The 14,329-nt window shown below is 42.9% G+C and overlaps 1 protein-coding gene across 1 annotated transcript; it reads right to left on the reverse strand.

The window, feature by feature from the left end:
• Positions 1–7,756: 7,756 nt before the first annotated feature.
• On the reverse strand, positions 7,757–13,212 carry adcyap1b (adenylate cyclase activating polypeptide 1b). Its single transcript, XM_076098552.1, has 4 exons — positions 13,109–13,212; positions 12,041–12,175; positions 11,542–11,646; positions 7,757–10,924 (listed from the first exon to the last, which is right to left on the reverse strand). The coding sequence occupies exons 1-4, from the start codon at positions 13,210–13,212 to the stop codon at positions 10,741–10,743; spliced, it is 528 nt and encodes a 175-aa protein (XP_075954667.1). The 3' UTR covers positions 7,757–10,740.
• Between the last annotated feature and the right edge of the window lie 1,117 nt (positions 13,213–14,329).

The raw sequence follows: 14,329 nt of genomic DNA on the forward strand, positions 1-14,329 counted from the left end.
CTATCGTTACAGTATGTGTGTGACTCCAGGGAGAGACACATTGATGAGCTTGTGCAGCGGGCCACACAATGAAGGAGCAAACCAGGAAGCTTGAAAACATTTTTGGCTTATGTGCTCGCTGAGCAATTTTCATTCAAATGGATGAGCGCCATCTTGCAGTCTGGTATCCAGTTCTCATAATACATCCAAGCGTGCATTGGACAAAATCTAGGGTTTTTGCAGAATTGTCCAATCTCAACAGTGTTTTCTGGTGACGGGGTTGTGACTTTGACTCAGCGTATGCTCCTTCCATATGTTGTTTAGCTTTAACACTGGATGAAGGTTGATTTTAAGAAGTAAATGCGCTCATAGGGGATTCGCCTCTGCAGTATCTGTTTCAAACTATAAATGAAGGTCCTAAATGTACAGATAGATCGGATGGCATCTGTCTGGCATAGTGCTGAGTTTTGCACTCTCACAGTTAAACACTGATGATTTTGCCACTCGCCGCCAGCATGCGGCAGTCAATCTTTCCCCATATGGCTCCGAACATGCTCACAAGCTGCTGTCAGCCAGTGACTAGATACCTCCTACACCAAACAGTGGAAGTGATATGGGCCTACGCCACGCGTTCAGCAAAACAGCAGCAGATGGTGAATATTCTGGATCCACGAGCCATTGTGATGGACACCTCTGAGACTCGACTGAGTGACAGCTGCTTCTCAGTACGTGTCCAGTCACTGTGCAATCAGCTGAGGATCGTGGGAAATTACCTGGAAGGGTGGATCGGCAGCTTAATCCCAGATGTGATGTCATCAACATGCACCCTTAGGCGTATCATTAACTGATGATGACAGAGTCGGAATCAGTACCGGACTAGATGATAAACACGGAGGGATGTGGGATGTAGCCTGCAGTTTCATTTTTCAAAATGAATGAATTAATGTTCAAAGTACAATCGCTACAAATAGACTCATTAAGTTCTGCTGTTTTTCTGCAGCTGAATGAAACACTGACTTTATAATTGTTCCTCAGAATAGATCAACATTCTGTACAAGGCATTTCAAAGCAGTCTAATTACAGATTGTAGTCATAGCTACAAAAGTTATGTGGCTGATTTGATTTCCTACTACATCTGGACAGATGTTAGCTGTCGAGCTCTTAATGGTGAGACTTGTTTTTAATGAAAGATATATTGCTGCATCCGTCTGACCTGCATGAATTACGATCTGCATAGAGAAATTAAACATGACGATCTGCAGATGCCCTGCACAGTGTGGGAAATACTTAAAACCAAGTGACTGACTTTCACCTTCTTCATCATTACATTATTAATAACCACATTTCCTCTTTTTGTTGTCTCTTCCCAGAAGACAGGAAGACAGCATACACTAATTAAATGTGTTTGAATTCAAGAAACGTGTTAATGATGGATTCTATCAACGCTTTAGGGTGTTGAAAAGTGTAATAATATCATTTTAAGCAGATTATGTGTTTTGTTTAAATCACTTTATACATTCTTCCTCTCGCCACTTTTTAAAAATAAAATGCTGCGTGAACTGAGCCATCAATTTGATCGGGACTCTCAAAGGTAGCTGGAAAGCTGGAAAGCTTCAGTGATTTGTTAAATGGCTTTAGTTAGTGCAACATTGAAATGATATTCTGTCATTTACAAAAGCATTCATAACATTTGAGGAAGACATGTTTCGATATACAACTCATCTTAAAGCCTTGTGTGTTTATAGAAAGTGTTATTAATCCGCTCAGTGCATATGCAAGGTTGACTTGGTTGTTGACTTTGTCTGATGGTTATTATAGGTTGATTAACGGAGTTTTAACACAAGTTTCCTCCAAGTTTCGTCTTAAAATATGTGGCCAAGGAAAAAAAGCTTCATGTACAACGTATTAAACCAGTGTTTCTTCAGTATGTGTGTCTACGCTGAGCGTAACATCAGTCAATGAAATGAGCTTGAATCTGCTGTGTGTTTGTTTTCATTTGCAGACATCTTGGAGCTAAGCAGTGACAGCCATTGCTGTGTTGTTTTCCCTGCATTTCTCAGAAATCACTGTGCCAATATACTGCGACGTCACTGGGCTGGCAGCGGCTGCCAAACTCACGAACAAACAGGCATGGGCTGCTCTACTGAGACTACATTAACAAATAGCAGAAATAAACACAGTGGCCCCGACAAGAATGTCTGTTTTGCGGTAACATTTTTGAAATAGACGCAGATCAGGCGGTTACCTCTGGGTCTGAAAAGTGAAGCCAATGCGGAAGTTCCTTAAACTTGTGTTCTCTCTAATGGCCTTTAGGGGGCGACTCCTCTGGTTGCAAAAAGAAGTCTGATTGTATAGAATCTGATAAAATGACTCTACTTCTCACTTGATTTATTACCTTAGTAAACATTGTAAACATGAGTTTATGGTCTCAGTCGCTAGTTTCAAGTCGCAGAGTATGCTTTAGGGCGTGGCTACCTTGTGATTGACAGGTCACTTCCACGGCATTGTGAATTTTGGGTGTTGTCCAAGTTTTCGTCTTAAAACTTTAACTGAATGCTAATTGTAACATTTTGGTCGCCTAAAAATGTCAGCATTCGGCTGTAGCTCCACCCTCTTGTGTCACTTCTGCTTTCAAGTAAACAAGATGGCGAAGGCCAAAATGCCGAACTCAAGGCTTCAAAACGGCAATCCACAAACCAGTGGGTGACGTCACGTTGACTACGTCCACTTCTTTTATACAGTCTATGGTGTATGGCGTGACATCTTAGGAAGTCGGGCTGAATGGACGGGTCAACAAAACATTTCAAACAGACAGATGAACCTAATGAACCTAATCAAACCTTAATCTTAATGTAGTGACATTTTAAAACAGATTTACTTCTCAACAGGGATTTGTAACGGTTTTGTAAGGCACAGATAGATGATGTTGTCCTTGAAAAAGTGGCTTCAGATCAGAAAACACTTTGTGTCTTTCTAGACAAGAGGGCATAATCAAACAACTTATTTTGTTGGAGGACTTATTGAAACAACTGTTAAAAGTAAGCTAGATTAGATAAAACATAACTTCCATTAAATCTATGAATCCACAAAATGCTGCTCCATCTTTCATGGCAGCGAAGAAGAGGATTTCAGATTTTTCCTGAATCGTGTCTTTTGTCTGATTGCAATGCGAGTCTGATCATGGAAAGATCACGACTGGCTTCGGGGGAAGTTAAAGAACTTCCAAATCCATTCTGTTGCTGTGTTTCAGCAATATGTCAATCACTGTAACTAAAAAAGATCCCTTATGGGAAGAGCCGTGTAGAAAGGAAGCCCTCCATCAGTAGTTAAGAGAAAAAGAAAAAAAGATGCCCAGGGAGCGCAGGATGTCGCTCACAGGTGTGAATGTGTCACTCCTCCCTGTGTTTCCCACTCACACCTCACTCTTTCTCGCACAGATCACTTCCTTTGGAGCTGCCGCAGACAATTCCCGAAGACTTATCTGTTGCTCAGTGACAGGTGGTGCATTTTTATTTTCGAATACGTGTGAACGTGGGAAAAGCTTATGCCTGCTCTGTGCCGCCGCCTCTCAAAGCGAACACTTACCCTTTTGGTGTGCGTGTGAGGTTTGGGATAAAGCAATCTCTAGGATCTCTGTGTGTGAACGCTCCCAAGTGTCAGAAGTCTGTAAGAACTGGAGAAGATGCGTTCTTACAAAGGTGATGCAGGAATGTTAAAACAACAACTTGTGCCCCATTATGAGCATAAGATGTTGAGATCACATCGTTTCTTTTAGGATTTGTAACAGAGAAACTTTTTCTTTTCATTGCCCATAGAAGTTAGAGCTGTGCCCTGAGAGGCAATGCCCCATCCCTCTGTGTTATAGTCGTCTACAATATTCTATCATTAAAACATTCCTCGCCACACACACACACACACACACACACACACACACTCACTCACGCCCGCTCATGTCACGCTCATTAAAAGGAAAGAAGTAAGATAACATAACCACAAGCTGTGTGCCAGCGTGTAAATTTGACTCTCATGAGCACATAACCCATGAAGCCTGACGAGCGTCTCTCTCTCTGCTCTCGGATGTTCTCCATTCATTACCACTCATTCCATTCTGGAAATGTGTCACAACTTTAGAGAGATGAGGGTGAGTGACGTGGAAAGGAGTGCAACGTTGGATGTCTGCAGGGGGGGAAGGAGTTATAGGGTCTTTGTTTCCCTTCCTTTAGAGGCAAGCAAGAGAGAGACGGGGAGGAGAATAAAAACAGCATGAACATGCTTATTCTCACTAATCTCACGCTGAGTTTTCACACCTACTGCTCCAGCATGATACATTATTCAGTGTTTGCTTTGCACGGCCTCGCCCAATCCCGGGCCGAGTGAGCGCACGAGCTGCAGGCAAAAAGAAGACAAAAAAGAGATGGTAAAGCTGCGAGGTGTCCGTTTGTTCACCTCCGGTTGAACCGTGGAGGTCAGCGTGTGTGAACTTTTGATGCTGGAGTGCATGACTTTTGGTCACAGACACCATTTTTAAAATAACACTTACTATACAAGTAATGTCTCCACACTCGAGTAAGTTGAAAAAGCCAAGCAGGCCCGCCCGCTGTGGCCCACCTGCACTGCCATTGTTCTCCACAGAAACTTTTTGAGAAGCGCATGGGACACAATCGCTCTCTATCTGTGTCTGTTGGAGATCCACACTGGGAGAAGAGGGCTTCAAAGAAGTTCTGTTTGATGTTATGCGCGTCAGAGCTCTCGGTGGGCTGAGCCATCAGTGAAGACGTCGTCTAATTTTCTGTGGCGATCTAGAAAGTTTGGGAAACCTGCACCTGCGTAATTAAACCCAAGCATAAAAAGTGATGACAGTCAAAGCATCTAGAGATAAAATACTCTTTTATTATTGCTATTGTAAATTCTATTGTATGTTTTCTTCCACTTTTACTATTACCTAGTATCATTTGGCACATTTCCTTCAGTATGAACAACGTCTTTGTTCTGCAGTATTTGATAATCATGTAACTTTGGCAACTGCTGAGAGTCTCAGGATGTTGTTTATTTTAGGGTGCACATCATATTCAAACTTAGCATGGACACGCATACAGTAGCTGAGAAACTGACATTTGAGATGGCCATATAGGCTCATGATAAATGATGGATGGTTCTGGTTACCCATGATCACTCAAGCAGCACAGGTGAAGTGTTTTCCTCTAAGCCAGGAGCCACCGTTGATCAGTGGTCCATGTCTGCAAACCCTTGCCCACATCTCCTGTTTTCTTCCTCCCTGTCTCCTCAGTCTCTCTCTCTCTCTCTCTCTCTCTCTCTCTCTCTGTCTCTCTCTCTATCTCTCTGCTCCCAGAGGGGCTGCTGTTCACCGCAGAGTGCCTCCCGCTTAATGGTTGATGTGACAGAGCCCACCACAAGATGCGATTTAAGGGAGACGGGGACTCTGGGCTTCAGGGGGCTGCAAGGGTCGAGGGGTTTCATTGCAGCCACGACAGGACCTCCTCCCCCCCGTCCCCCAAACCTGACCACTGAATGATTCATGAGGTGAAGAGGGTGAGGAGTGTGTGTGCATGTGTAATTGCATCATTGCTGAGGCTGGGCCCTCTGTTGTGTATTCTTAACCTTGACACGCGAGAAAGAAGGAGGGGCTAGTGTTTGTGTTGTAGGTGAGTAAACACACAAGTGAAGGAAAGACAGACATGCTAATCATACAAGCAATAAATCAGTGTTACACATGCATAGACACTCATGCTTCACATGCACAAAGAAAGCTGGGTGTGGCTGTGGCGTTTGGGGGGGGGGGGGGGGGGGCAGTACGGGTATCCCCACTGGAAAAGCCCTGAACACAACCTCCCCTTCCCCCTCTAATACATGATTAAGACGCGTCTCTAGAGGCGTTGTAAGACAGAGGAACTATTTTCTGCAGTTAGCATCTTCCCAGTTCTCCCTCCAAAGGCCCGTAGGCGAAACAAGCCGGGGACACAACTCCTGAAAAATTAAGATCAACTGCAAAACAAAACAGCTCGAAGACACTAATGAGGAGATAAGAAGGGGAGTGATGCACGCCATGAAGGAGCGATGGTGCGGGGCTACGAGCGAGGAGGAGTCATCTTTTATTGATTCAGGCATTAATGTACATAATGTACAAATTGGCTCAGGGTGGCCGCTCATGTGAAGCCTACTGCCAAACAAATTGGGGCACTTGTCTCAACATCCACTCGTGGGCGTATCAGGCCGTGAATATCAAATCCAGAGTAATTATGAATACACTCTTTGTTTCATTTTACCTGACTCCTCCCTCCGTGCATCTTTTGTGAAGCCGAAAACTGTCACAGGAGGAATCGAAGAATCTCGGCTTGTCAAAGGGTCTGAAGCCTGCTTTGCTTCTTGACAGCCGAAGAGAAATAAAGAGGGGGGAGGGAGGGATAAATAAAGAATGGACACGTCTTAAATATCGCACAGGTAGCTCAAACCCTGACAATCGACAATCTGTCAGCCTTTTCTGAGCAACAGGGCAACTCCCATGAATCAACGTCCTCAGGGACGAAACAGAGATGTGTGGCGGTTTCTTGTGGTTAGTTCCTTTTGTTGAATTTCATCAATTTACCACCTGTGCTCAACTGTGTTGCTGTTATTACAGTTTCTGTGAGACACACACACTGTGTATCTGTTTCCTCTGTTCTGCAGGATGTGTGTGTGTGTATGTGTGTACAAATGTAAAGTGTAAACACCATCCCAATGCAGAGCTGGCTCAAGGTCTGCCTTTGTTGAGCACACATAAAATACACACACACACACACACACCAACACAATCTCTATACCTCACTCCCTTTCCACACATACAAACGTGACACATGCGTATACATAACCATGTCCCTTTGTGGACCGTTGCCATGCAACATTTCTCTGATTGGGTTAGTTGAGCTCTGGTGCATGTGCACACACACACACACACACACACACACACACACACACACACACTCCTGCTGGCTGATGAGGATCAGATCTTGCACACACGCTGCTTTGCCACACCCATCCTCCTCTCCCACGGGACACAGCTGCACTGCCAAGGCCAGGGATGGAGTGAGGGGAAAGACGCGGCGCTGTTCCTGGAGGAGGGACACTCTCTTTAGCTCTTGCAGCTCAGTGCAGGGTCGTGGCTTATCTTGACGAGCTCCTTGGTGATGTCGGTCGGGGTCTTCGGTTTGAATTACAGCTGCATTTGCTTCGATGCGTTCAACCGTTAGCTCCGTTTTTTTAAATTGCAACTTGAAATTGTAAAACCACCTTGAAATGTTGTAATGTGGTGAGTCAATAAGAAACACCAAAGACATTTCACTTTGCTTTGTAAGTGAGTTAATACAGTGTTAACTCCTCTTGCTGATAGATTGTTGCACAATCTTTTTCTGTTTCGTTTCTGTTGATCTAGCTTCGGAAAGACAAATTGAAGTTGACAGGACTTCAGGTCGACACAACCCCACTAGAGAACAGCAGAGTTGTTGCTGTGCTTGCTGGAGGACGTTTCACTTTATCTTCTGTAATGTGACTTGAGGTCTGTGTTTGTTTCAGGAGCAGATCTCAGTCTGTGGCCCTTGGTGATCATGTAAAGTCACATTTTTCAGGTTTAGACTCAAGCTTTATTCTGATGTAAGACTAACGAAAGACTGTAGTCAAGATGTGTGACAACGCTACAACCGTCTCTCTGCCGTCTTTGTTACACTACACATGATGTATCATCCTAAAAATTATGTATTTCAAAGATTAGACATTCATTAGAAAATGTTGTTGTTTACAAAAATTTATTCATACAAATCTTACAACACTTTCATAACATTGAGAAACGTAAAACCCCATATAAGGACTCCTGTGTGTATAACGATGCCACTTGTACTAAGGTTCACTTTTAAAACACATAGTCTTCAGATAGATAAGAGATTAAACATTGAAGTAAGGCGTTTGGCGCTTTCAGAAATATCAACAACAGGCATTTTCTATGATCTGAACAACATCTCTGTCATGTTCTGAAACTCTTTTGTTCTGAATAGGTGATGCACATAGTTGTAAATAATATGTCGGGGCTATTTTTCTGATTAATAAATTACTGACCAATATCAAAATAATCAACAACACCGCATAATCGACAGTAAACAAACACTGGTCATTGTTCACCACTCTCACAGACACTGAACACCCCAAACTCATGCACACACACACACACACACACACACACATTGCCTGTGCCATCAACATATACATTCTGTTCTTTTTATATTGTTATACTCAATAAATCATTGGCCATGCTTTAAAAGAAAGCCTAATACTACTACTACTCTTGGGGCCGACTAAGCAGAGCGATCAAACAGAGTGAAAGGAAGTTTCAATGTACGCTTATGGACTGCAGCATTGTAGGGCCACTTAAATTGCCATCTGTCACTTGTGGCGAATTTCATTTTTTTTTTTCTCACGTCGAAGCAAGGCACCAAAGCCAAAAGCTGTTTCCACCTTCACGTGCACATTCAGTCACCCTTTTACACAAAACAAACATCTGATGCACGCTCAAACACTCACACGCAAAACACGAAGGCTCACCAACATTCAAACATCTACTTTTCCGCACACTCGCATTCAAACAAAGCCTATTGGATAAAGCCGAAATTGAAGAAGGAGTGTGTTGATAGTTTCTATGGGGGGGGGGGGGGGGGGGGACGCAGGCCACTGATTGGATTGCAGAGGTGCATAAAGTTTCATTTGCATAACATTGAATGTGAGACGTCTCCCTAATAAACATCAGTGGAACGATCCCTCATCCACCTCCATTCTAGAGTGAGAGGGAAACTCAGAGGGGCCTGTTCTGTTCATCCTCCTGCCGATACCAAAGGGAAAGTTTTAACATCTATTTGTTATCGGACTCATTGACCCCGATGTTACTTTGGCAGGTGAAGAGAGGCGGTGGGGCTCTCGCCTCTTGTTTCGTCTCTGTATCCAGGTGTGACAACCTCTCTCAGGTTGCTTTGTGGGCGCTGTGACCCGTCTCTTCACTTTGTTTTCTCTCTCTCACACACACACACACACACACATCTTCTCTTTGTCTCCAGCTCCGTCTTCCTCTCTATGCACACCTATCTCTCTCTCTCTCTCTCTCTCTCTCTCACCTAACACTCTCCTCATCTCTTTATCACATCCTCACTGCACGAACCTCAGTAGACATCTAACACAGATCAGATTCGTCTTAACAAAGAATCACAGCACTGTCGAATCAGCTAATATGCACGGCGATCTAGAAGCAAAAGAATCTTTAAAAACCGCTACCAGGACAAAGGCAATCGACAAAGAGGGGGGGGGGGGGGGGGTCCAGTGTCTCGTCTTATGATATCCACAATGACAGCAGCATGGGGGAGGTAAGAATTCAACAAGTCAGTGCAGTACCAGTTTCCACCACCTCTAGCCCTCCTTGTTCACATTTCCAACACATCTGAAGGAGGGGGGGGGGGGGGGGGGAGTGGTGCTGATATAGGCTTAGCACAGCCCACCTACCCAAATAGCACAATCCAAAAAAACACGATGACATGCAGTTTCTAAGCAAAAATCAGCAAGGTGTCAGTTTCCACATGCACCAATAAATAAGAAACATGGTTAAATATCCCTAACTGCAACTCAGATGCTACCTTTCCTCTCCACCTCTGGTCACAAAAATATGTTTCATTTCCTGCATCTTGTTCTGGGTCCGTTCTGAATATCTGTCGTGCTGCCGAAAGACAATCAACAGTTGAAGCACATTCTTCCAAATAATTCTGTTGACTGAAACACAGACAACACTGAGATGACTATGTGCACTGTGTGTAATTTCTATACTGTACATAACGCACACACACACACACACACACATATGGAACATTCTTAACACAGCACGATTTATCTCCCCACAGTAAATTACTTTGAGGCAAGTGAGCAAGCAGTGTTTGCCGCATACTGTCAACAGCAACTTGAGTGCTTCCTCTATCTCTAGTGAAGGCAATAGTGCCCTTGCAAAAGCCTGCAATTAAATTTCTGCTTAAAAGAGGGTCGGATTTTTACCACCAGTTACATGAATGGCCGTGGGAGTCAATCAGTTTTTCCATCAAATGAGAGGCTGTTCAACAAAAGCCACGTGGACTCCCCTGGAGGGGCAGCAAGCTCTAGGAACCCACAGAGCTCCCATTAAGGGAGCGAGGAGGAGAGTGGACAAGGGCAACATCTATCATTTAGGATAAGCCCCGATATGCCTCACATAGCATGCTCACTGCTTCTTTGGGCCTGTTTGGAAAACAAACAACACTAAAAAAATAGAACGTTGGTTACAAAAATAAGTATAACATTCAATACTTTGATTGTCTTTTTAAAATCTATTTATTTTCTGCATATGTAGATGACCTTTAGAGATTCCAAGCGCATAATGTTGAAGGTGCACAATTATCTTTTTTTTTTCTCTTTCTTCTAATTTCTTCTTTTTTTTTTGCCATTTTCTTTTGTTTTTTAAACATCTCAACATGAAAATAAAATATTGGTCCACAAAGTATAACTGTGCGGTATCAAGTGCTTTTGTACAAAAAGAAAAAAAAACGATATTATTATTAAAATATTCATTTTAATGGCTTTACTTCATACATAAATACATGTTAAAAGAACACAGGCGCAATCCACTGGTTGGTCAGATATATCTGAATGACTTTGATTTAACGACTGGATGTATATACACAGGAGGGCAGTTTGGGCGCTTTAACAACGCTACAAATAGGCAAGTCGGCGTCCTTTGTTCCTAACTCTCTGTCTGTACCTTCTTCCCAGAACCGCTGCCAGGTATTTCTGCACGGCCATCTGCTTTCTATAGCGACTGTAGCTGTCGGTGAAGATCCCATCTGAATGTCTTTTGGATAAGGGCTCTGACTCTTCCTCCATGCTGTTGTCTTCACTGAAAAAAAATGGAAAAAAATAGTAAAGCTGCAGCCATCCACTTCTAAACACATTTCTGCTCGTTTTTGATTTGACGTCTGATAATGTATTCTTCTTGCCATGATGCAATGTTGCCTACAATAATTAATAATTCATTTTGGGGCCTTTTATGCCTTTTCTTTTCTTTAAAACAAATGGGCGCCAAGCAAGACAGTGTAAAAGAAACAGTGATTTGAAGCGTTTTAGAAAGGTTATAAATTATTAATTTCAGCCCATTGCATATTCTGACGCATGTTTTTTTTTTTTTTTTTTCATCAGAGCGTGGGAAAACCAAATTAATTTTATGGATTAATCACATTTAAATCGAAGTGTATTTTAGTCTCAGAAAGCTGACCCTCAATGTTAAGGGAGGACACTGATCATGAGCGCAGAGCTGCGCCACAACAAAAACAGAAACAAAATGAAAATGAATACACGTTGTTTTTTTTCCATATGAGAGAGTTACAAAAAAATGAGAGTGAGAACAAAACACGCACATTAAATGACAGACAATGATGCAGCAGCCTGGACTTGTGCAGCGGAGAAACATAATAAAAGTGATGACTGCAGGTGAACGCTTATAAGAAATGCCCTTACCCTGCACGAATTGTCACCAGAGAATGCAGATAATGTCTCGCTGTTAACTGACCCAGGATCTCCCTCAAGGCTCTATCTAATTCTTCCTCAGCATGCCTTTCTGGTCTGAGATGATAAAACGCCAAAACACATAGATCGTCAGTGACTAAAAAAAGCGCAGACAAAATGATCAAAAGTAGCCTAAAATGTCCCCACCCACCCGCAGGTCCAATACCACATCAGCTGCAATTGAATCGGAGCCTCGGAGCTTTTTTTTTTTTTTTTTTTTTTTTTTTTGCTGCACACAGACTATCCTTCCGTGTGTGCCGAGCTTTTTTTATTTTATTCACAGTATTTGGAACCAACATTTTAGGCTACTCGGTGTGAAAATAACACTGAACAAATAACATGAGAAACTCTGGGAAAAACAAAGCAAGCAAACATTATCGCAAACAGCAAAGAAGTCATTAAAAATGGAATCCAGCTCGAGGCTCGAGCTGCGATGTGAAAGCACGTTTACCTCTTCTCTGGTGGGTAGTAGAGAGTGTACGCGTCGTCGTTTAAGGATGGCGGGCTCCGTATAGCAATCTGATCGCCATCAAAACCCATGTCGGACAATGAGTTCCCGTCCTCATCGAAGGCGTCGTTGTCGAGTCTGAAAGACGGAGAGCATTTATCACACATTTGATCTGCGTGCACAAGTGGGACGCAGCAGTGAAAGAATGCCAAAATGTCTGCTTCCGTTTGTAAAATCACTGGCAGGTTAAATGCATTAGAGACAAGGGGAGGAAACGAAAACAAATCCAGTACCTGGAGGTGTTTGGAAATAAAAACCAGAAAACGAATTATTTGAATGTGGCCAACAAATAGTGGCTTAAAATGTGTTAAATGTGTATCTTCGTGTTTATTCTTTGTTTAAATATATTGTTGTTTTTTTCATCGGAAAAATCTGTTTTTAATTCCAACTTGGTGCTGCTGCTTTGAACACAGGTTGAAGCCTTATTCATAATTTGAGAATCGAAACAAAGGGTGTGAAAATGATCACACTCAGTGGAGGCGAGGAGCCCATTTTTTTATTAAAATAATGCCGCAATTAGCAATGAAATATAAGAATCAATAAGAACCACGCCCAAATTATGGATAGGCTTTCCACAGAAAAAAAATAGAATAAATCTTAAATGCATGGAGCTCTCCTATTCGCTTTGCCTCGCCTCTCCTTGGTGACGCCGGTCCACCGTCATCCCAAGGGCTATCAATTGCATTGACTGCACTCTCATTTTTAATAAGGGAGTTCTGTGAACCGTCCCACCGGACAGATACCTCTACGCAATTTCCATTATCACTGTCCACACAGGACTTGCATTTGCGTAAGTTAAAATTACTGTATTTCCTTGTGTTCAATTACAAAATTACGCACACTTTTTTTTAAATAAAAGTGCCAAAATCCAAATCTTCAAATGAGGAAAGAAAATCATTAATAACAATGCAAATACCATCATTGAACAAACTGGTGTTTAGCAGCAACATGGATCAGTTACAATAATGACTATAATCAGGTTATAAAGACCAACAAAGCACGTCCACCTACCTAATCTTAGGGTAACTTAGTCCGATAGGTGTGCAGAAGACGCTGTAGTGCATTAAGATTCCGTAGACGAGCAAGATTAAAGTCGCTTTACTCGAACTGGCCATGCTGTTAGAAGATGAAAAACAGACATTAAACAGGTTAGTCACTCCTATAGACATAACATGCCCGCTCTTTGTTCTGCCAAATTATCATGCTGCGCTACTTCTCTCATCACAAACTACAAAAACTGGATCGAACATAAACCGATTTAGTATTAACTGAATACTGGAGACACAGCGTCCGTTTGCTCAAACCCCCCCAAAAACAAAGATTTCTGTCTGTTTTATTCATCCCTTTATCCCTTTCCGTAAAAGTTAAACTGTGGTACTGACACCGAATCCTTTGCATGCAGTGCCAAAGTAATAATTTAAAAACATCAGATCTCCATGCAATGCAGAAAATAATTTCCATTACTTTATCTCGCTCTCCATCAATGCATTTCTCCGAGTGTTAAGACAATCCGCAGATAAAGCACATACCTATAGCAGGAGAGCAGGGAGAGCGCTGTGCTGTAGGATGCGATCCGGGCGCGGCTGTGGCTGTGTGTGTGTGTGTGAGAGAGAGAGAGACGGTTTCTTTCTCACGGCACTTCTTTCCCGGCTGAAGCGCCTTCGTCGTCTCCTTATGTTCCCCTCAGTGCAGCCTGTGTCTCACTTTCAAGACACAGTTAGGAGGACTCAGCCCGGCGCACAGGTGAACAAAAACTCGGTGGGAAAGTGCGCTGTCCGTTCGTGTGCATATCGCTGCTCTAAACTTTTGTCCTGTGCTGTGATTGCCTTGGTTTTTTATCTATGTATCGTAAGCCTGGCCCCCCTCCTCCTCCCCCCTCCTCCCTCCAGTATGTCACATTAAGGATGCTATAGACGTCATCAAGTTTGCCTCCCGGAATAAAAAAGTACAGTTCCTTCCTCGTCGATGCATCCGTCACCCCCCCCCCCCCCCCCCCTTTCACCACCACCACCACCACCACCATCCTGAGATGGAAGTTTGCTTCCAAACTTTTTTCCTTTTAAATATATATTTAAAGAAAAAACTGAAATGTTTGTGAATGCATGAACTGTACACGAGATGATGGGACGGTCAATACAAATCAATTTGTCCCTCACCGCCACCGCGACGGGTTATTTCCCACGCGTCATCAATAAGTCCAATTAGGCTTTTTATGATTATGACAGAGCTGGG

The sequence above is a fragment of the Anarhichas minor genome, unplaced genomic scaffold, assembly GCF_050575085.1.
Source record: "Anarhichas minor isolate MPS153535 unplaced genomic scaffold, ASM5057508v1 ptg000024l, whole genome shotgun sequence".
In the NCBI taxonomy this organism is placed as follows: domain Eukaryota; kingdom Metazoa; phylum Chordata; class Actinopteri; order Perciformes; family Anarhichadidae; genus Anarhichas; species Anarhichas minor.

Excerpts from the sequence above, each read along its gene's own strand:
- adcyap1b (XM_076098552.1), bottom strand. The coding sequence starts at position 13,212 with ATGGCCAGTTCGAGTAAAGCGACTTTAATCTTGCTCGTCTACGGAATC. Across the intron at positions 12,176-13,108 it reads CTAAGTTACCCTAAGATTAG|ACTCGACAACGACGCCTTCG; the intron begins GTAGGTGGACGT and ends TCCGTCTTTCAG. Across the intron at positions 11,647-12,040 it reads TACTACCCACCAGAGAAGAG|ACCAGAAAGGCATGCTGAGG; the intron begins GTAAACGTGCTT and ends TTATCATCTCAG.